This window comes from Giraffa tippelskirchi, chromosome 12 (assembly GCF_054371585.1).
Source record: "Giraffa tippelskirchi isolate mGirTip1 chromosome 12, T2T-mGirTip1v1.2.pri, whole genome shotgun sequence".
In the NCBI taxonomy this organism is placed as follows: Eukaryota; Metazoa; Chordata; class Mammalia; order Artiodactyla; family Giraffidae; genus Giraffa; species Giraffa tippelskirchi.
This window is the reverse complement of record NC_137286.1, coordinates 95277296-95292948: the sequence shown is the minus strand read 5'-3', so window position 1 is coordinate 95292948 and position 15653 is coordinate 95277296. Positions and strand designations below refer to the sequence as shown.

General features: G+C 37.7%; 1 protein-coding gene across 8 annotated transcripts in view; it reads right to left on the bottom strand.

Annotated features, from left to right (window-relative positions):
* The window catches only part of TRPC4 (transient receptor potential cation channel subfamily C member 4), a 196269-nt gene that overhangs the window by 30587 nt on the left and 150029 nt on the right, over nt 1-15653 (bottom strand). For all 8 annotated transcript variants that reach the window (XM_081551738.1, XM_081551735.1, XM_081551736.1 and 5 more), the window contains one exon: nt 2004-2143. In XM_081551738.1, the coding sequence (XP_081407864.1) occupies nt 2004-2143 (140 nt within the window). The remainder of the gene's footprint in view (nt 1-2003; nt 2144-15653) is intronic.

Below are 15653 nucleotides of genomic sequence, written 5' to 3'. Positions count from 1 at the left end.
ATCTGAGGTTATTTCTACGTACTTTTTCATCTTTTTTCCCTTCTCTTTTCTTTCTTCTTCATCACTTGGGGTAAGTTGAATTTTTTTTTTATTAGCCATATGAAAAATGCAGGATCTTAGTTTCCCTATCAGAGATTGAACCCATGCCCCCTGCATTGGAAGTGTGGAGTCTTAATTACTGGACCACCAGGGTAGTCCCTAGTTGAATTTTTAACATAAATTTTCCCATGTTACAGTATAAGGAACAATGTTTATATTTTAGTATGAAAACAGATATTCCACATAAAGAATTTACCTCATTTTATGAAAATTCAAACCCAGTATCTGAAACCACTGAGGCCCCCAATACACAGGTGTTCATTAATTTATATAACTGTATGTAGTATATACCAGAGTTCTTATATATAAAATATATATATATACTATAAGTAAATATCATATAAATGAGATCTATAAAATTGTTTCTTAATATAAATATTATACGAGAGAGGCTCCTTTTGGCATAAAACCCATATTCTTTGAGCTGCTAAATAGAATTTTTCAGCCCAGGGCTATTCATGATGTCTTCCTTAGACCATTTACTTCAAAATTAGCCGATGAATTTGCAATAAATGCAAATTTAGGCCCCTGCCTAATACTCCTGATCCATGGGAATGGAGAAAAGGGATCTGTTTTAGCTAGCTCATCAGGTGATTCTTAGCACCTGAAAGTATGAGAAGAATTGATATGTCATGTAGAACTAGAATTTTATAACTGCACGTGGTCACAAAAAAACAGATATATTACTTTTTGGGAGAAAGATGTCCAAAACAACTTTATAGATATACTTAAGCATTATGACAGAGGAAAGAATTGGGAAGATATGCACTTCAAAATAGATATCCATCTCCTACACAGATGCAAAACTTCCTTGGTTAACACAGTATTTTCTGTCATCTTCAGAAAGTCCCAGGGTAATTTATTCTTAATGCAGATAGAAAAAAATTATCAAATCATTTCCATTCTTAAAACATAGCTAGTTTTCCATGACATTGGCAGAAAATATTTTTTCTGAATGTTTTGATGAGTGCTGGAAACATTTTAATTGAACAATTCAGGAAACGACTTTGGGCAATTTTGACCCCGTTACAGCTGAACGTTTCACGAGCCGACTTAGAACAAGACTAAATGAATGAGAGTTCACTTTTGTGTTAGCATTTCCTAGCTCAGATCATTAGATCGCATGAATTATTCATGTACAGTCCAATTAAACACTTTATGTTTTCCTAATTCACTCATCATTTTGACACACATTTTTTAAAAAGCAAGAGAAAAGGAAGGAGTGAAAAGAAAGGCAGGAAGGAGGACACGATCATACTTTGGTTTAAAAAACATCCCCTCAAGTACAAAATAATCTCAGTTGTCACTGCAGAACAAAAACGTTTTATATAAATTATGTGGTTTGGGATGAGATTGATGCTGAATGAAATGTGGGGGTGGAATGGGTGTGTGAGATTTCAGCACTGTCATGTTGAATGGGGTGAGGAGAAAGAATTATATTCTGCTCCAATTATATCAAACTATATTAGTTTAAACTGAAATAATAATTTCAATGCTTTAAGAGAGTAATATTTTGATCTGTCTGTGTAATTTTATCAGTTAGTTATAACTGATAAAAATAGATTCTGGTTGCAAAAATTTGAACAGTGTTTGAGGTAGAATTTCATTAGAAATGGAAAGGATTAGAATTGAGAGCAGCTATTGTGAATCACTTTTAAGCATCATTCAATGTAGATACCAGAAAATTGGGTGACAATTTCTAAATGTCTATTAAAATTTGTTTTATGACTATAAGCTGTGTATTATCTATGTATTTTATTCCTATCTCTCAGGAAAGTCATGAGATGATGAATTTCACATACAGATAATGCCCTAGGCAGCATTATTAATAAAAATAATAACAATGGAATATTATCAGTACTTAACAGAACTTTTGCTTTACCAATAACGTAAATTATAGTTACCTTTACAAATGCAACGATTTTCAAGGAGATTGTTGCTAGGTATAAGGAGTTCATCACAAAATCCATTAAATTCCACCAATCATGGATGTAATCTTGAAGTCCACCATCCCACATTTGTTTAATCTCTCCCCATATAAAACCTGCAGTTATAGAAAGATTCATGTAAGAGTGGTTTTTCAATCAAATCATTAGAAACAGAGATACATAATTAGGAATCAGAGAATCTTGGAACTTCAGGAGACTATATAGTCACTCTAACACAACATCTATTTTTATAGGTAGTAATAATTGAGCCCCAGTCAGATTATAAAACTTTCAGGATTCTAAGCTAATTTGTAGAGAATTCTGTTGAGGCAGCTTCACTTTCTTTTTATTCATTTGATAAATTCAGAAGATTGTGAAATTTTGAATCAAACTGGAATTCCTCTCTACCTCTATATCTTTCTCACGGAAAATATCATAATGGTCATTTGTAAACAGATACTTGAAGACATTTTTCCCCCCAAGCCAAAATGACTCAAAACTGTGTCTAGTGAATGTATGTGTGCTCAGCCATGTCTGACTCTTTGCAACCCCATGGACTGTAGCCCACCAGACGCTTCTGTTCATAGGACTTCCCAGGCAAACTCCCGGGAATCTCTCCAACCCAGGGGCTGAACTTGCATCTCTTACATCTACTGAACATAACTGGCTTAATACCATTGACCAGGGTATTTTGTTGTGCTTTTGTAAGCAGTTGGCACCTTCAGAGATCTGATTTCACTTCTGTTCAAAAAACGGTTATAACATTCATACTTCTAGCAATAGCTCTAAAGCTATATCCAGAGAAAATGAAAATCCCTTTCCTTTCATTATGGTCATGTTTTTAATAGGAAATATTTTATTTTCAAATATTAGAAATTACTTATAACATATCATTATATATCTTTATTCTATTTCCAAAATCTTATTAAAATTTTATAAATCTATTTTTAGAGCCTAATAATGAGAAGGGAAAATATGAAGATATCTAGAATCAGGAAATATGAAAAGGATAAATGTGATTTTAAAACTACATTAAAACAAGAAAACAACTAGACTCTTTTATGATAATGATAGTTTGATACCAATGTAGGTAGCAGAGAGTTTTATATCTGTCCTACACTAAAAGCAAGGAAAAGTCATATAAATATCGAATCATATTTTTTCATGAATCTGTCAGATAGGTGAGAAACCAGGGAGCCTATACGTCAAAGAAAACAGTTGCTGCAAAGAGAGCGACAAGGAGAGCATTAGCTCCCCTGGGTCAGGTGGCAGGTGAGAGACATGGCACCATATCAACACAAGAGATTAATACAAGTTCAGAAAAGCTTCTTAAACAAATTTCTAAAAGCTGAGCGTGAGCTGCTGAGAGAGGACAGAACCCCTGGGACACAGATACGAGGAGGGTGTCCACTCACTTGCTGGGAGGAAGCACAAAGCTTTATCCAGGCTCCTGCACCCCAAGAAGCAGAACACATCAGTCCTCTGGGAGAAGCAGGAAATAGAACTGGGACTAACATTTATACCAATATCCTTAGATGCTTCCTACCAATGGGGGAAGGTTGGGAAACCCTTCTGCATGCAACCTGCACAGTTTTACCACCATGACAAGGAAGGTTTGGATCATTGAGATGCTCCCTGATGGCCAGGGATAGGCTTACCTAAGTCGGACCCTAGACCTGGAAAACAGACAGGCTTTCTGACTCACATCACCAGGCTGGTAAACACCCAGTAAGAAGCAGAAGCTGTCAACCACTAGAGGATCACAAACACCTGGACAGAAGCTCCCTCAGGGGCACAGGTACTGGAGGAAGGCTAGAAGCTGGGGTGGAGCAGGAATTCTGAGAATAATTATCTTTCCCAACTGTTTTATCTGTCCAGGCTGCTATAACAAAGCACTCCAGATGTGCTGTCTTATAAACAACAGAAATTTACTTCTCATAGTTCTGGGGGCTACAATCTAAGGTCAGAGTGTCACGGTCAGGCTCTGGTGAGAGTCCTGTTTCATGTCATAGACTTCTGACCTTTCTTTGTGTCCTCACTTGGTAGAAAAAGAGTGAGCTAGCTCTCTGGTCTGTTCTTTTAAGGGCACTAATCCCATTCGTGAGGACTACACCCTCATGACCCAGGTGCTTCCCAAAGGCTCCACCTCCAAAAACCATCACACTATGGGTTAGGATTTCAACGTGTGAATTGAGGTTGTTGTTGTTTAGTTACTAAATCATGTCTGACTCTTTTGTGACCTCATGGACTGTAGCCCACGAGGGTGCTCTGTCCATGGGATTTCCCAGGCAGAATACTGCAGTGGGTTGCCAATCTTCTCTAGGGGATCTTCCTGACCTAGGGATCATACCCAGGCCTCTTGTGTTAGCAGGCAGATTATTTACCACTGAGCCACGTGGGAAGCCCATGAACTGGAGAGAGGGGTACAAGGACTTGCAGTCTTTGTATATGGTGGCCTGAAACTGACTGCAGCAACAATGAAACACAAATCCAGCTCAGCTTCTGACTCTACTGCCTCAAATGCCTGCACTAATGTCCTGACCGAAGAGGCATAGCCATTTTCAGGCATAAATGCTATACACTTCTGTCTAGCCTTCTACATAGGTATAAATAAACACCCTAACAAAATACACACCCATGCACACACACATACAAGCGCATGCACACTGTGACACATCATACCCAACCTGTTCAAAAAAAGATAAAAAATATTAAAGGCGTCAGGAAAAGGGATTTGGTGGAAATAAAGGACACATTGCATATAAGGAAAAAATACAGAACTGATATCAAATGGATTGTCTGAAACCATGCAGAGTGATATCATTAAAGTGCTGAAAGGAGAAAAAGTCAATCCAGAATTCTACACACAGTACAAATATCTCTAATAAATGAAGGAGAATGAAAAACTTGTTTCAGACAATCAAAAATTCTGATAGAGACCCATGCTCCAAGAAATGCTAAAGGGTTATTTTTTAAAGCAGAACATCACTGATAGACATTTAGGCTTATAAAAAGAAATGAAGATCTCTATTCAGAAATTACTAAAATGAAAATCAATGTAAAAGATGTTTTTCTTATTTTGAATTGCTCTAACAGATAATTGACTGCCCAAGGCAAAACAAAAATATCAGCACTGCACAGTGGTTTATGACATATGTAAAAGCAAAACTCATGACAACAGCGCAGAAGATGAGAAAGAGGAACGAGAAATAGAGTACCACAAGGTCCTTACACTACATGTAAAGCTAAATATGATTTTAAGTTAGACTGTGACAAATTAAATTTTATGTTGTAAATCCTAATGCATTCTCTCAAAATATGTTTAAATGCATAAATGAAGAGTCAAAAATATAAATAAACATGGTGTTATAAAATGCAATCCAAAAACAGGCAGAAAAAAAAGGAAAAATACAACAGATGGGGCAAATAGGAAAAACAGTGGGGTAGATTTAAAATCTGCCAATATTAAAAACTGCATTGGATGAAGGATAAAGTCTAAACATACTTTTAAAAGAGATGGATGAATAGGATAAAAGTGAAAACATAACTGCATGACAATCCTTCGATAGGCCAAACATAAATGAATAACAATGATACATGGTTATATTAATGTGAGACTAGATATATTTCAAAAGAAGTATTACTATGTGTGCACAGGAATAAAACATAAGGATAAAAAGGTCAAATCTCTGAGAAAACAGATAAGTCCTAAATATAAATGCAGCTGACAAAATAACCTGATAATGCAAGATGTCATAGAACTTAAACATAAATAGAGCAAGGTGCAATTATAGTTAGAGACTTAACTATTCCTCTCTAAAAGTACATGAACCAGTAGGCAGAAGTTTAGTAACAATATAGAAGTTCCAGAAAGATGGTACTGATGAACCTATCTGCAAGGCAGGAATAGAGATGCAGAGGTAGAGAATGGATTTGTGGACACAGTAGGGGGGAGGGAAAGGTGGGATGATTTGGAAGAGTAGCATAGACATATAAACATATTTACCATGTGTGAAACAGATAGCTAGTGGGAAGCTGCTATATAGCACAGGGAGCTCAGCTGAGTGCTCTGTGGCGACCTAGAGGGTGGGATGGGGGTGGGGCTTATGAGGGAAGGGCTATATGTATACATATGACTGATTCCTGTTGTTGTACAACAGAAACTAATACAACATTGTAAAACTATTATATCCAGTTAAAAAATAAATTAAAGAAAGAACATAGAAATTCTGAACAACACTGTCAACAGTCTAACAGCAGAAGACACTTTTTTTGTCAAGTGCACATGGAACATTTACCAAGACAGACTATATAACTTCAACATATTTATACATTTTGCAATGTTTAAATATTTACTATTTAAAAGAGATGGATGAATAGGATAAAAGTGCAAAACATAACTGCATGACAATCCTTTGATAGGCCATAGTAAAGAACAAATCAATAATAAATTGTATCTTGAAATCTCCAAATATTTTGCAATTAAATAATATGCTTATGATAACTTTTGGTTAAAGGGAAATTTACAGAATGATTAGAAAATATTCTGAAATGATTACAAATGAAAATACAACTAAAAATTCTGTGATGCAGTTACCACAGTACTTAGAGTAGAATGCTTAATTAGAGAACAGTAAAGGTCTCAAATCAGTGATCTCAGCTTTAACTGTGACACTATGAAAAGAAGAGCAAATTAAACCTAAAACAGGCAGAAGGAAGAACATTAAAAAAAAAAATAAGAGCAGAAATCAATACATTTTAAAATATGAAACGAGAAAAATCAATGAAAACAGAATCTAGTTCTTTGAAATGGTCAATAAAATTGAAAAAATTCTAGCTAGAATTGATCAAGAAAAAAGAGAGAAGAGATGATCAATATCAGAAATGAAAGATGGGAATGAATATAGCTCTTACAGATTTTATAAGGAGAACAAGTGAATAAAGGGAACTAATTGATACTCATAAATATCACAACTTAAATGAATTGGACATTTTCCCTGAAAGACAAAACCTGCCTAACTCACAAAAGAGGACACAGAGTAACCTGAATTATCCTATATTCATTAAAGAAAGTGAATTCAGTTAAAAACCTTCCAACAAAGAAAAATTCAGGTCTAGTTTTTCATGGTGATTCTACCAAATATTTGAGAAAGAAATAATGCCAGTGCTAATGAAATACAAAATTACAAGGAAAAAGATGTTTAAAAGCATGTATTATTCTTATAAAAAGTTAGACAAAAATAATACAAAGAAAACTATACACTAATAATCCTTATGAATATGCACAAAATCCTCAACAAATACTAGTAAATTAAATATAGTAACATATAAAGTTGATAATAAATCATGACCAAATGCCATTTTTCCTAAAAATGCAAGGTTGTTTCAATATTTAAGAATTAATCAATGTAATTTATTACATCAATAGATTTTTTGGGGAAAAATATCTTTTCATTAGATGCAATAAATCTTTACAATAGGTGCAGTTAATTCATTTGACCAAATTCAACATTCATTCATGACAAAAGGTTTCTGTAAAGTATGACTAGAAGGAAATTGTCTTGATTTAATAAAGTACATCTATAACAATCTAAACTACCATCATACTTTGTAAAGGGCCAGAAAATAAATTATTTAGGCTTTGCAGTGGTTGGATAGCATCACTGACATGAACTTGGGCAACCTCTGGGAGTTAGTGAAGGATGGGGAAGCCTGGCGTGCTGTAGTCCATGGAGTGGCAAAGAGTCGGACATGAGTTAGCAACTGAGCAACAGCAACAATAAATGAATGAGTGTGGCTTTGTTATAATGAAACTGTTTATAAAAACTAGCAAAGGCCAATTTGGCTTGCTGGGTGATACTTTGTCCTATATGCCGATCGTGCTAGTACTATATGAGTGTACGTGTTTGTCAACATTTTATATATCTGTGCCCTAGGGGGAGAAAAAACTGAGATTAAGTAGTGGTACAACTTAATGTTAAGGCAGTAAAATTATGAGAGATTGATTAAAAATAAAGAAATTGTGATATATTGCTGATAGATGTGTTTGTGAAAATTTTTACAATGAAACTTTGAAAGAAAAGTATACTAGACTTGATGCTCATAATTATTTAGTGAAAAACTTGGCAATATTTTAGGATACTAATAAAGTTTTATTGTTAAATTTTGTCACATTTAAATTAAGAACCCAGATAAGAACTGATTTCAATTAAAGTAATTACAAAGTGCGTTTTAGAGTCTGCTGTAAACCTTTGCTTTATTCTAGATTTGTTGTTTGTATCTTCCTTTTGAGGTTTCTTGCATAAGTAAATCTCTCTTGAGAACTAGATAAGATTGGGCATAACTGGGGAGGTGATAATGATCACATTCTCCTTCTGAAGAGAGGAATGTATCAGATCTGAAAAAGATGTGATGCAGCCACTGATTTTAGCGCTTGTGGGAAACTTACAATTTATATTATCCAATGAGGAAATGAGGAAAAATGCTCAGCACCCATGGAAAAACTCTCCCCTCCCACATTCGTGTTGCTTTTTCTTACTAAACCCGAGTACAGTCTGAGAATCCAGCATGCAACTGCAAAGTACCTAGGAGAATTAAGACCCCAAAAGACCATGTGACTAGAGCTAGTGCTCCTAGAGATTTCACAATGGAGTTTCTTTGTTTTGCTTTGTTCAAAACTTTGCCAATTCCCAGAGATGAGGCCATATAAGCATTGCAATCTTTGAACAAATACATTCAAGTCAACTTTCCTCAGAAGCACAATGATAATCATAGGTGAGTGAGGCTCAGCTCAACTAGTAATCAGCTTTGTAATCTTAGCCAGAAGCCCCATATCTCTAGATTTTAATTATCTCACTTTAAAAAGGAAAGGTTTGGATTATCACAGAATTCTATGGACAGAATCCTACAAGAAGTATAATTCTACCTTAATGGTATAAATAAGCCAGACACTACTCTTCCTGTTTGAATTATCAAAATCCTATGAAAATCAGTCATCGCAATAGACGCTGTGAGAGATGAAAAACTGTCCTGCACACACTTGCTTTGGTCTGCCTCAGAAAGCAGAAGTTGGATCTATGATATGAAAGATATAAAAAGGAATCTTCTTGCCCAATGTAAGGGGGATCATCTGGCAATCAGAATTGTCCCAAAACTGGAATGGATCACCTTTCAGGGTTAAGATTCCAACCAGTCATACTCCAGGGAAATTCTAGCAGTGATCCTGACCTAGGTATAGAACCTGGGTCTCCTGCATTGTAGATGGATTCTTTACCATCTGAGCCACCAGGAAAGCCCCAAGAATACTGGGGTGTGTTGCCATTCCCTTCTCTAGAGGATCTTCCAGACCCAGAGATTGAACCTAGGTCTACTGTGCGGCAGGCGGATTCTTTACCTACTGAGTCAGCAGGGAAGCCCCCAGAAATCAGTCACACTCCAGGGAAATTCTAGCAATAAGTGGAGACCTGTTTCACTGACCTCTAAAGGTCACTCCAGGTCTATGAATTTGTGATTCTGGCGTTTTCAATTTTTGTATGTATTTTAAAATAAAATATATTTAAAAGACCTGCTAACCAACAAAAGGGTTTATATTTTATTTCCCTTTATAGACAAATAATATCTCTTGTTTTGCTTCTACCCAGTTGGAAAGCCAAATGGAATTATTAACAGTCACCAAAACAGATAACTTCAAATACTTTATGGATAATTATGTAAAAGAGTAAAGACACCAGGACTCACTGCTAACTAATCAGCAGTGAGTCCTGGTGAGGGCAGGAGGAGGACCACTGGAAAGGAGTGTTGAAGCAGCAGTTAGCAGCTCAATAGAAAGCACAATTTTAACCTGGAGCTCCTTAATATCAAGCAGACTCTGTTCTTATTAGATGGATTCAAGAACATGACACTTCAATTGAAAGTTCGAACGAGATGACCTCGAAGATTTCCTAAGAAGAGTCAAAACAAAAACTCACAATTCAGATATATTACAGTTCCTCGAAGTTCAGAGGATAGACATTAAATATCTAACTCTCTGCATCACACAAAAAATTATTTTACTACTGACTTTCAAAAGGCACAACTGTATGGAAAAAACAGAGATCCTGATGAAACTGAGGACTCAGCCCTCTTGTTTTTTTTTCAACCTGAGCTGTAAATAAGACTGTCAATTAGTGCTTCTTGACTGATGGTTTTGGGATCTTTTGTTTTCAAAGCACCAGATTCGAGAATCACTTCCCATAGCTGTTTGGATCACTTCCTCCTTCACCACATGTTTGAGGACTACCGGTTTCTATTTGTCACGAGCACATTAGTGACATATCAAGTTTCTTCTATTCTGGCAACATTCACTGACATTTCAGAAGAAACAAGCCTTGAGAAAAACTAGAGGGTGCTATTAACTGGCTGGAAAACACATCCAGATAGTCAACGATTCACGCTAACTAAAAGAGACTGAAGAGAACAAAGCTTGAGGGAGCGTCTGTCAGAAAATGTTTGTGCTGTTCCCACAATGGGAACATTTCAAAATTGTTCTCTGCTGTTTATAAACAGATGACATGGTTTCTCAGCGTGGTGGTGGAGGTCTAATTACAAGCATTGATGTAAGACTGTGGGGACCAACAACGGAAAGATCACAGTGCGAATGAGTCAGAGAACTTCCTTTTGAAAATATTTGTGGATGCCTGGAAGTTTTGACTATTTTTTTCTACCTTTCCCATAACAGTTTTCATCAAGGCTGAGTGTTCTCTTACATCCCATCACGTGAAGCTAGCTGTGGGGGATGAGATGCAGCAGGCAGCCCTCCGGTGCTGTAATTAACCAGCCTCGATTTCCTGTAAAAAAAAAAGTGTAATTCTGCAAAACAGACCTCTTGCCTCTCCTTTCTCACTGTCAGTACTTACACAAAGAGGAAATAACCCCAAGCAAAAGAGCAAGTCACTTTTTCACCTAGGAAACTCCAAGTGCTTGTTAAGGCAGCCCCAAGGCTAGCTGAAGGGTGTGACCTTGGAAGTCTCTTGATGGAACACTGAATTCCATCCTGGGACACCAAGTCAATGAATATAAAGAGAACAAAAAGATTTTATCTTCGCTGGTGGGTTTTCACCCCCCTCCATAAGTTGGGGACATAAGAAGTAGTCTCTGGTCAAAATTCTGGTTTTGTTCAAAAAGAAATCTAAATGCAGTGATTTCACTCAGTAGAGACTCATATTATGCCGGACCCATAGAAGGCACCAGGCCTACCCAAATGGTGCAATGATAAACAGTCTGCCTGCCAGTGCAGGAGAGGTGGGTTTGATCTCTGCATCTGAAAGATTCCTGGGAGTAGGAAACAGCAACCCACTTTAGTATTCTTGCCTGGAGAATCCCATGGGCAAAGGAGCCTGGTGGGATACAGTCCATGGGGTCGCAAAAGAATCAGACACGACTGAGCAACTGAGCATGTACACAGCACAAGAGGTATGAAGACCATATCTGTCAGCAACCACCTGCCACTCCTGCCCGTGTCTGTACAAAGAGAACACTAGGAAGAAGGGGCCAGCGAGCCATAAACTCAGGGCACTCCAGTTTGGGTGCCAGTTAGGAAAGCCAGCGGGAGAGATGGGAGTGGTCACATCAGCACCCCCCCCCCCCCTCAGTCAAGTGCAGGAGATTCCAAGAAAATCCCTCATAAAGATGGGGCATGTCTAAAAGGAGAAGATGGCATCTTAATCCCTGCTGGGTCATCTTCCCAAACCCTTGGCTTGTTCATCTCTCCCTGGGTCTAGGACTTCAGGGAAAAGAGACAAACAATAGGATTCATCAGTTGGGCAGCTGGCAGCAGCCTGACCTCCTACCAGGAGAGGGAGCGGGGTTTGGAATCTCCCGGGGAGCCAGCACGCACCACAGGAAGAAACCAGGCTTTCACCATCTTGCTCTCCTGTCCTTGTTAGGGTCACAGGACTCCTAAAGGGGCCAATGGCTGGTTACGAGAGTTCACAGACTGGAAGATGTTAGGAAGAGCTGGATCTTGGAGAACTATGCATACAGGGCCATCTGAGGAAAGCTCATGGATCCATCAGGAGAGTCAGAGGGTCAAGACCTGTCATATAGGCTACTCAGGATAAGCTAAAGATGCAGACAACCAACAAGAGCTGTGACCAGGGTACCAGGGAGGCAAAGAAGACTTCTAACAAACATTTCCTGCCATCCTTCTCACCTGCAGAAACCAAGGAATGGGGAGAAAAGAAAAAGCCTAGGTCCCTCCTTCCATTCCAGTGTTGGACTTGAAGGACAAGCAAAAAAATCAGTGTTTTCAGGTCCTTTGAGCCCTGTGTTAAGCCTTTGTTGGGAAGAGGAGAGTGTTAAACTGATGGTAATATTCATGTTTTAAAGTGAACTGGGACTACTTTTTAAACCTCAAAATTTCAGGAAATTGATGAATATCGCCTAGACATATGGTTAAGGGAGATGGAAAAGATATTTAACGTAGGGTGGTTGGGGAGAGTGGTTGGAAGAAATAAAACCATAGGTGTTTAGAATCTAATGAGTCTCAATTCCTCCCTAAAGCTGAAATCTGAAATTAAAAAAAGTCTGCATAAAATTTGACTCCTAGAATTGTTCCTTAATTTTTTGTTTTTAAAGGCCTCTGAAATTTCTGAATCAGTCAACAGAGGGGAGAATTCAAAATTGGAACTTTTCATAAAAATCCATCTATTACAATTATAGTCAGCATACCACACTTTTAAAAAAACCGATTTAAAGGGACAGTCAATAATTAAATATGCTTAGTTTGAAGGCATCTAAAAATGCTTAAATTAGTATAGTTTTGAGTCGGACACGACTGAGCGACTGAACTGAACTGAACTGAACTGATATCATCAGTTCAACATTTAGATTAAAAAATCAGGAATATACAATTAAGGAAGTACATGTTTTGAAACTGTGCCAAAGAACAATAACATGTTAGTTTTAGATTAAGATGTAAAAAATGTAGAACTTTAGAATTCTAGCTTGTCTGTTTATGACAAAAATGTAGTAACTTAAAAATCAAGTAAAATGTTTCTGTCAATGCAGTATTAGACATTTTATAGGATTTCTGTTTAATTTAAAATTTTTCATAATAACTAAGGCATTAGATATTTATGTAGTGGGAAAAACAATAAGTATTCCTTGTCACCTTTTCAATGAGTGACAGTAGTCACTTAAGAAATATTTTCTAATGAGTGGTTACTGATTTTTTTCACTATGAAAATGACCACCCTCCACCTACAGTAAAGTTCTGACTATTTTTAAAACAATTATGTACAACAGAAATCTATTTTTTTACATTTCCTGAAAGCTCCCTACACACACACATACATGCATACACCAATGAAAGATTTAAAAATAGATAACTAATGAGAACCTATTGCATAGCACAGGAAGCTCTACTCAATGCTGTGTAGTGATCTAAATGGGAAGGAAATCCAAAAAAGAGGAGAGATATATATACATATAGCTGATAGTTGATTCACTTTGCTGTATGGCAGGAAATAACACAACATTGTAAAGCAACTGAACTCCAACAAAAATTTTAAAAAATTAACTATATCCCTGGATGCTAGGAAATTTAACTTTAGGACTTAGCAAGTGAACATGGAAACTAAAAAAGAAACAGCTCAAGGTCACAGCAAAGGACTTTGTTCTTTCTTTCCAGAATAGATTGCTTCGGTCAGTGCTAGGGAACCACTTATAATGCATAGGTTTTAGGATAGTGGTGGGCTGTGGAGATGGAAATACAGGTAATGCTGATGTGATAGCGACAAATTTGCTATATTAACAAGCATGACATTCAATAGTGAATTATATCGAGTGTAAAAATCACTGGAGATGGTAACTGCAGCCATGAAATTAAAAGACGCCTACTTTTTGGAAGGAAAGTTATGACCAACCTAGAGAGCATATTAAAAAGCAGAGACATTATTTTGCCAACAAAAGTCTGTCTAGTCAAGGCTATGGTTTTTCCAGTAGTCATGTATGGATGTGAGAGTTGGACTGTGAAGAAAGCTGAGCGCTGAAGTATTGATGCTTTTGAAGTGTGGAGTTGGAGAAGACTCTTGAGAGTCCCTTGGACTGCAAGGAGATCCAACCAGTCCATCCTAAAGGGGATCAGTCCTGGGTGTTCATTGGAAGGACTGATGTTGAAGCTGAAACTCCAATACTTTGGCCGCCTCATGCGAAGAGATGACTCATTGGAAAAGACCCTGATGCTGGGGAGGACTGGGGGCGGGAGGAGAAGGGGATGACAGAGGATGAGATGGCTGGATCACCAACTCAATGGACATGAGTTTGGGTAAACTCTGGGAGTTGGTGATGGAAAGAGAGACCTGGCGTGCTGCAATTCATGGGGTCGCAAAGAGTCGGACACGACTGAGTGACTGAACTGAACTGAACTGAGCTGATAAAGCATGTGGCCTCTTTAATAGATCAGAAACAAGGTCCTCTCAGATTTGACCTGTGTAACGACTTAAGTCAGCAAACAGAGACAGAGAAAGTAGGGGAAAGTGTCTATATTTGGAAACTTGAGTTCCTGGGCTATTTTTGACTCTTTGAATTCTACTTCTGACACTCTAGTGGTTCAGCTGGTAAAGAATCTGCCTGCAATGTGGGAGACCTGGGTTCGATCCCTGGGTTGGGAAGATCCCCTGGAGAAGGGAATGGCTACTCATTCCATTATTCTGGCCTGGAGAATTCCATGGACTATATAGTCCATGGGGTCGCCAAGAGTCTGAGACAACTGAGAGACTTTCACCTTCACTTTCTCACACTCCAAGGGCAGAGGAGGATAAAGAGGATAAAGAAAGCTCTGGAGTTAGACTACCTAGAGTATGAATGTGCTGTGCTGCTCAGTGGCTTCAGTCGTGTCCGATTCTTGGCAACCCCATGAACTGTAGCCCACCAGGCTCCTCTGTCCATGGGATTCTCCACGCAAGAATACTGGAGTGGGTGGCCATGTCCTTCTCCAGGGGATCTTCCCAACCCAAAGACTGAAGCCTCATCTCCTGCGGCTCTTGCATCAAAGGCAGATTCTTGACTGCTGAGCCACAGGGGAAGCCCAGAGTTCAAATGTAGTATCTACCATCTGTCAGCTCCCTGATCCTGGGAAAGTGATCTAACTTTGCTAAACCAATTTCCTCTCTGAGAAATGAGATACTATTAATAACATCATTTATAATTACTAAATGAAGTGGAGTGACTATGAAGTTCAAATGAGATCTTACATTTTAATCACTTAGCACAGTGCCTAATTTTTGGTTTCTACTGTTATTACCACCATTACTACTGTTACTATTATATTATCATTATTCTGAACTAATTGAAACCACTTACACCTTCCCTGAAGTCTTTTACTCTGACCCTCCTTCATTTCCAAGGTACTCCTCTTTTCCCATCTTTTCCCCTCTTTCCTTGAACCATCAGAACCACGTTGTCAAACATTCTCCCAAGTCCTGTAGATTTCACCTGTTGGTGCATCAAATTTCTATTGCATATGTGACCCAAAGGACTTAATTTTCTCTCCAATAAAGAAGTCATTTGGTCAGCAATAGAATGTGCACAAATAACAATTTACATGTATGTGACTATTTTGTTTGAGATTTTACTGAGTTACTCTTG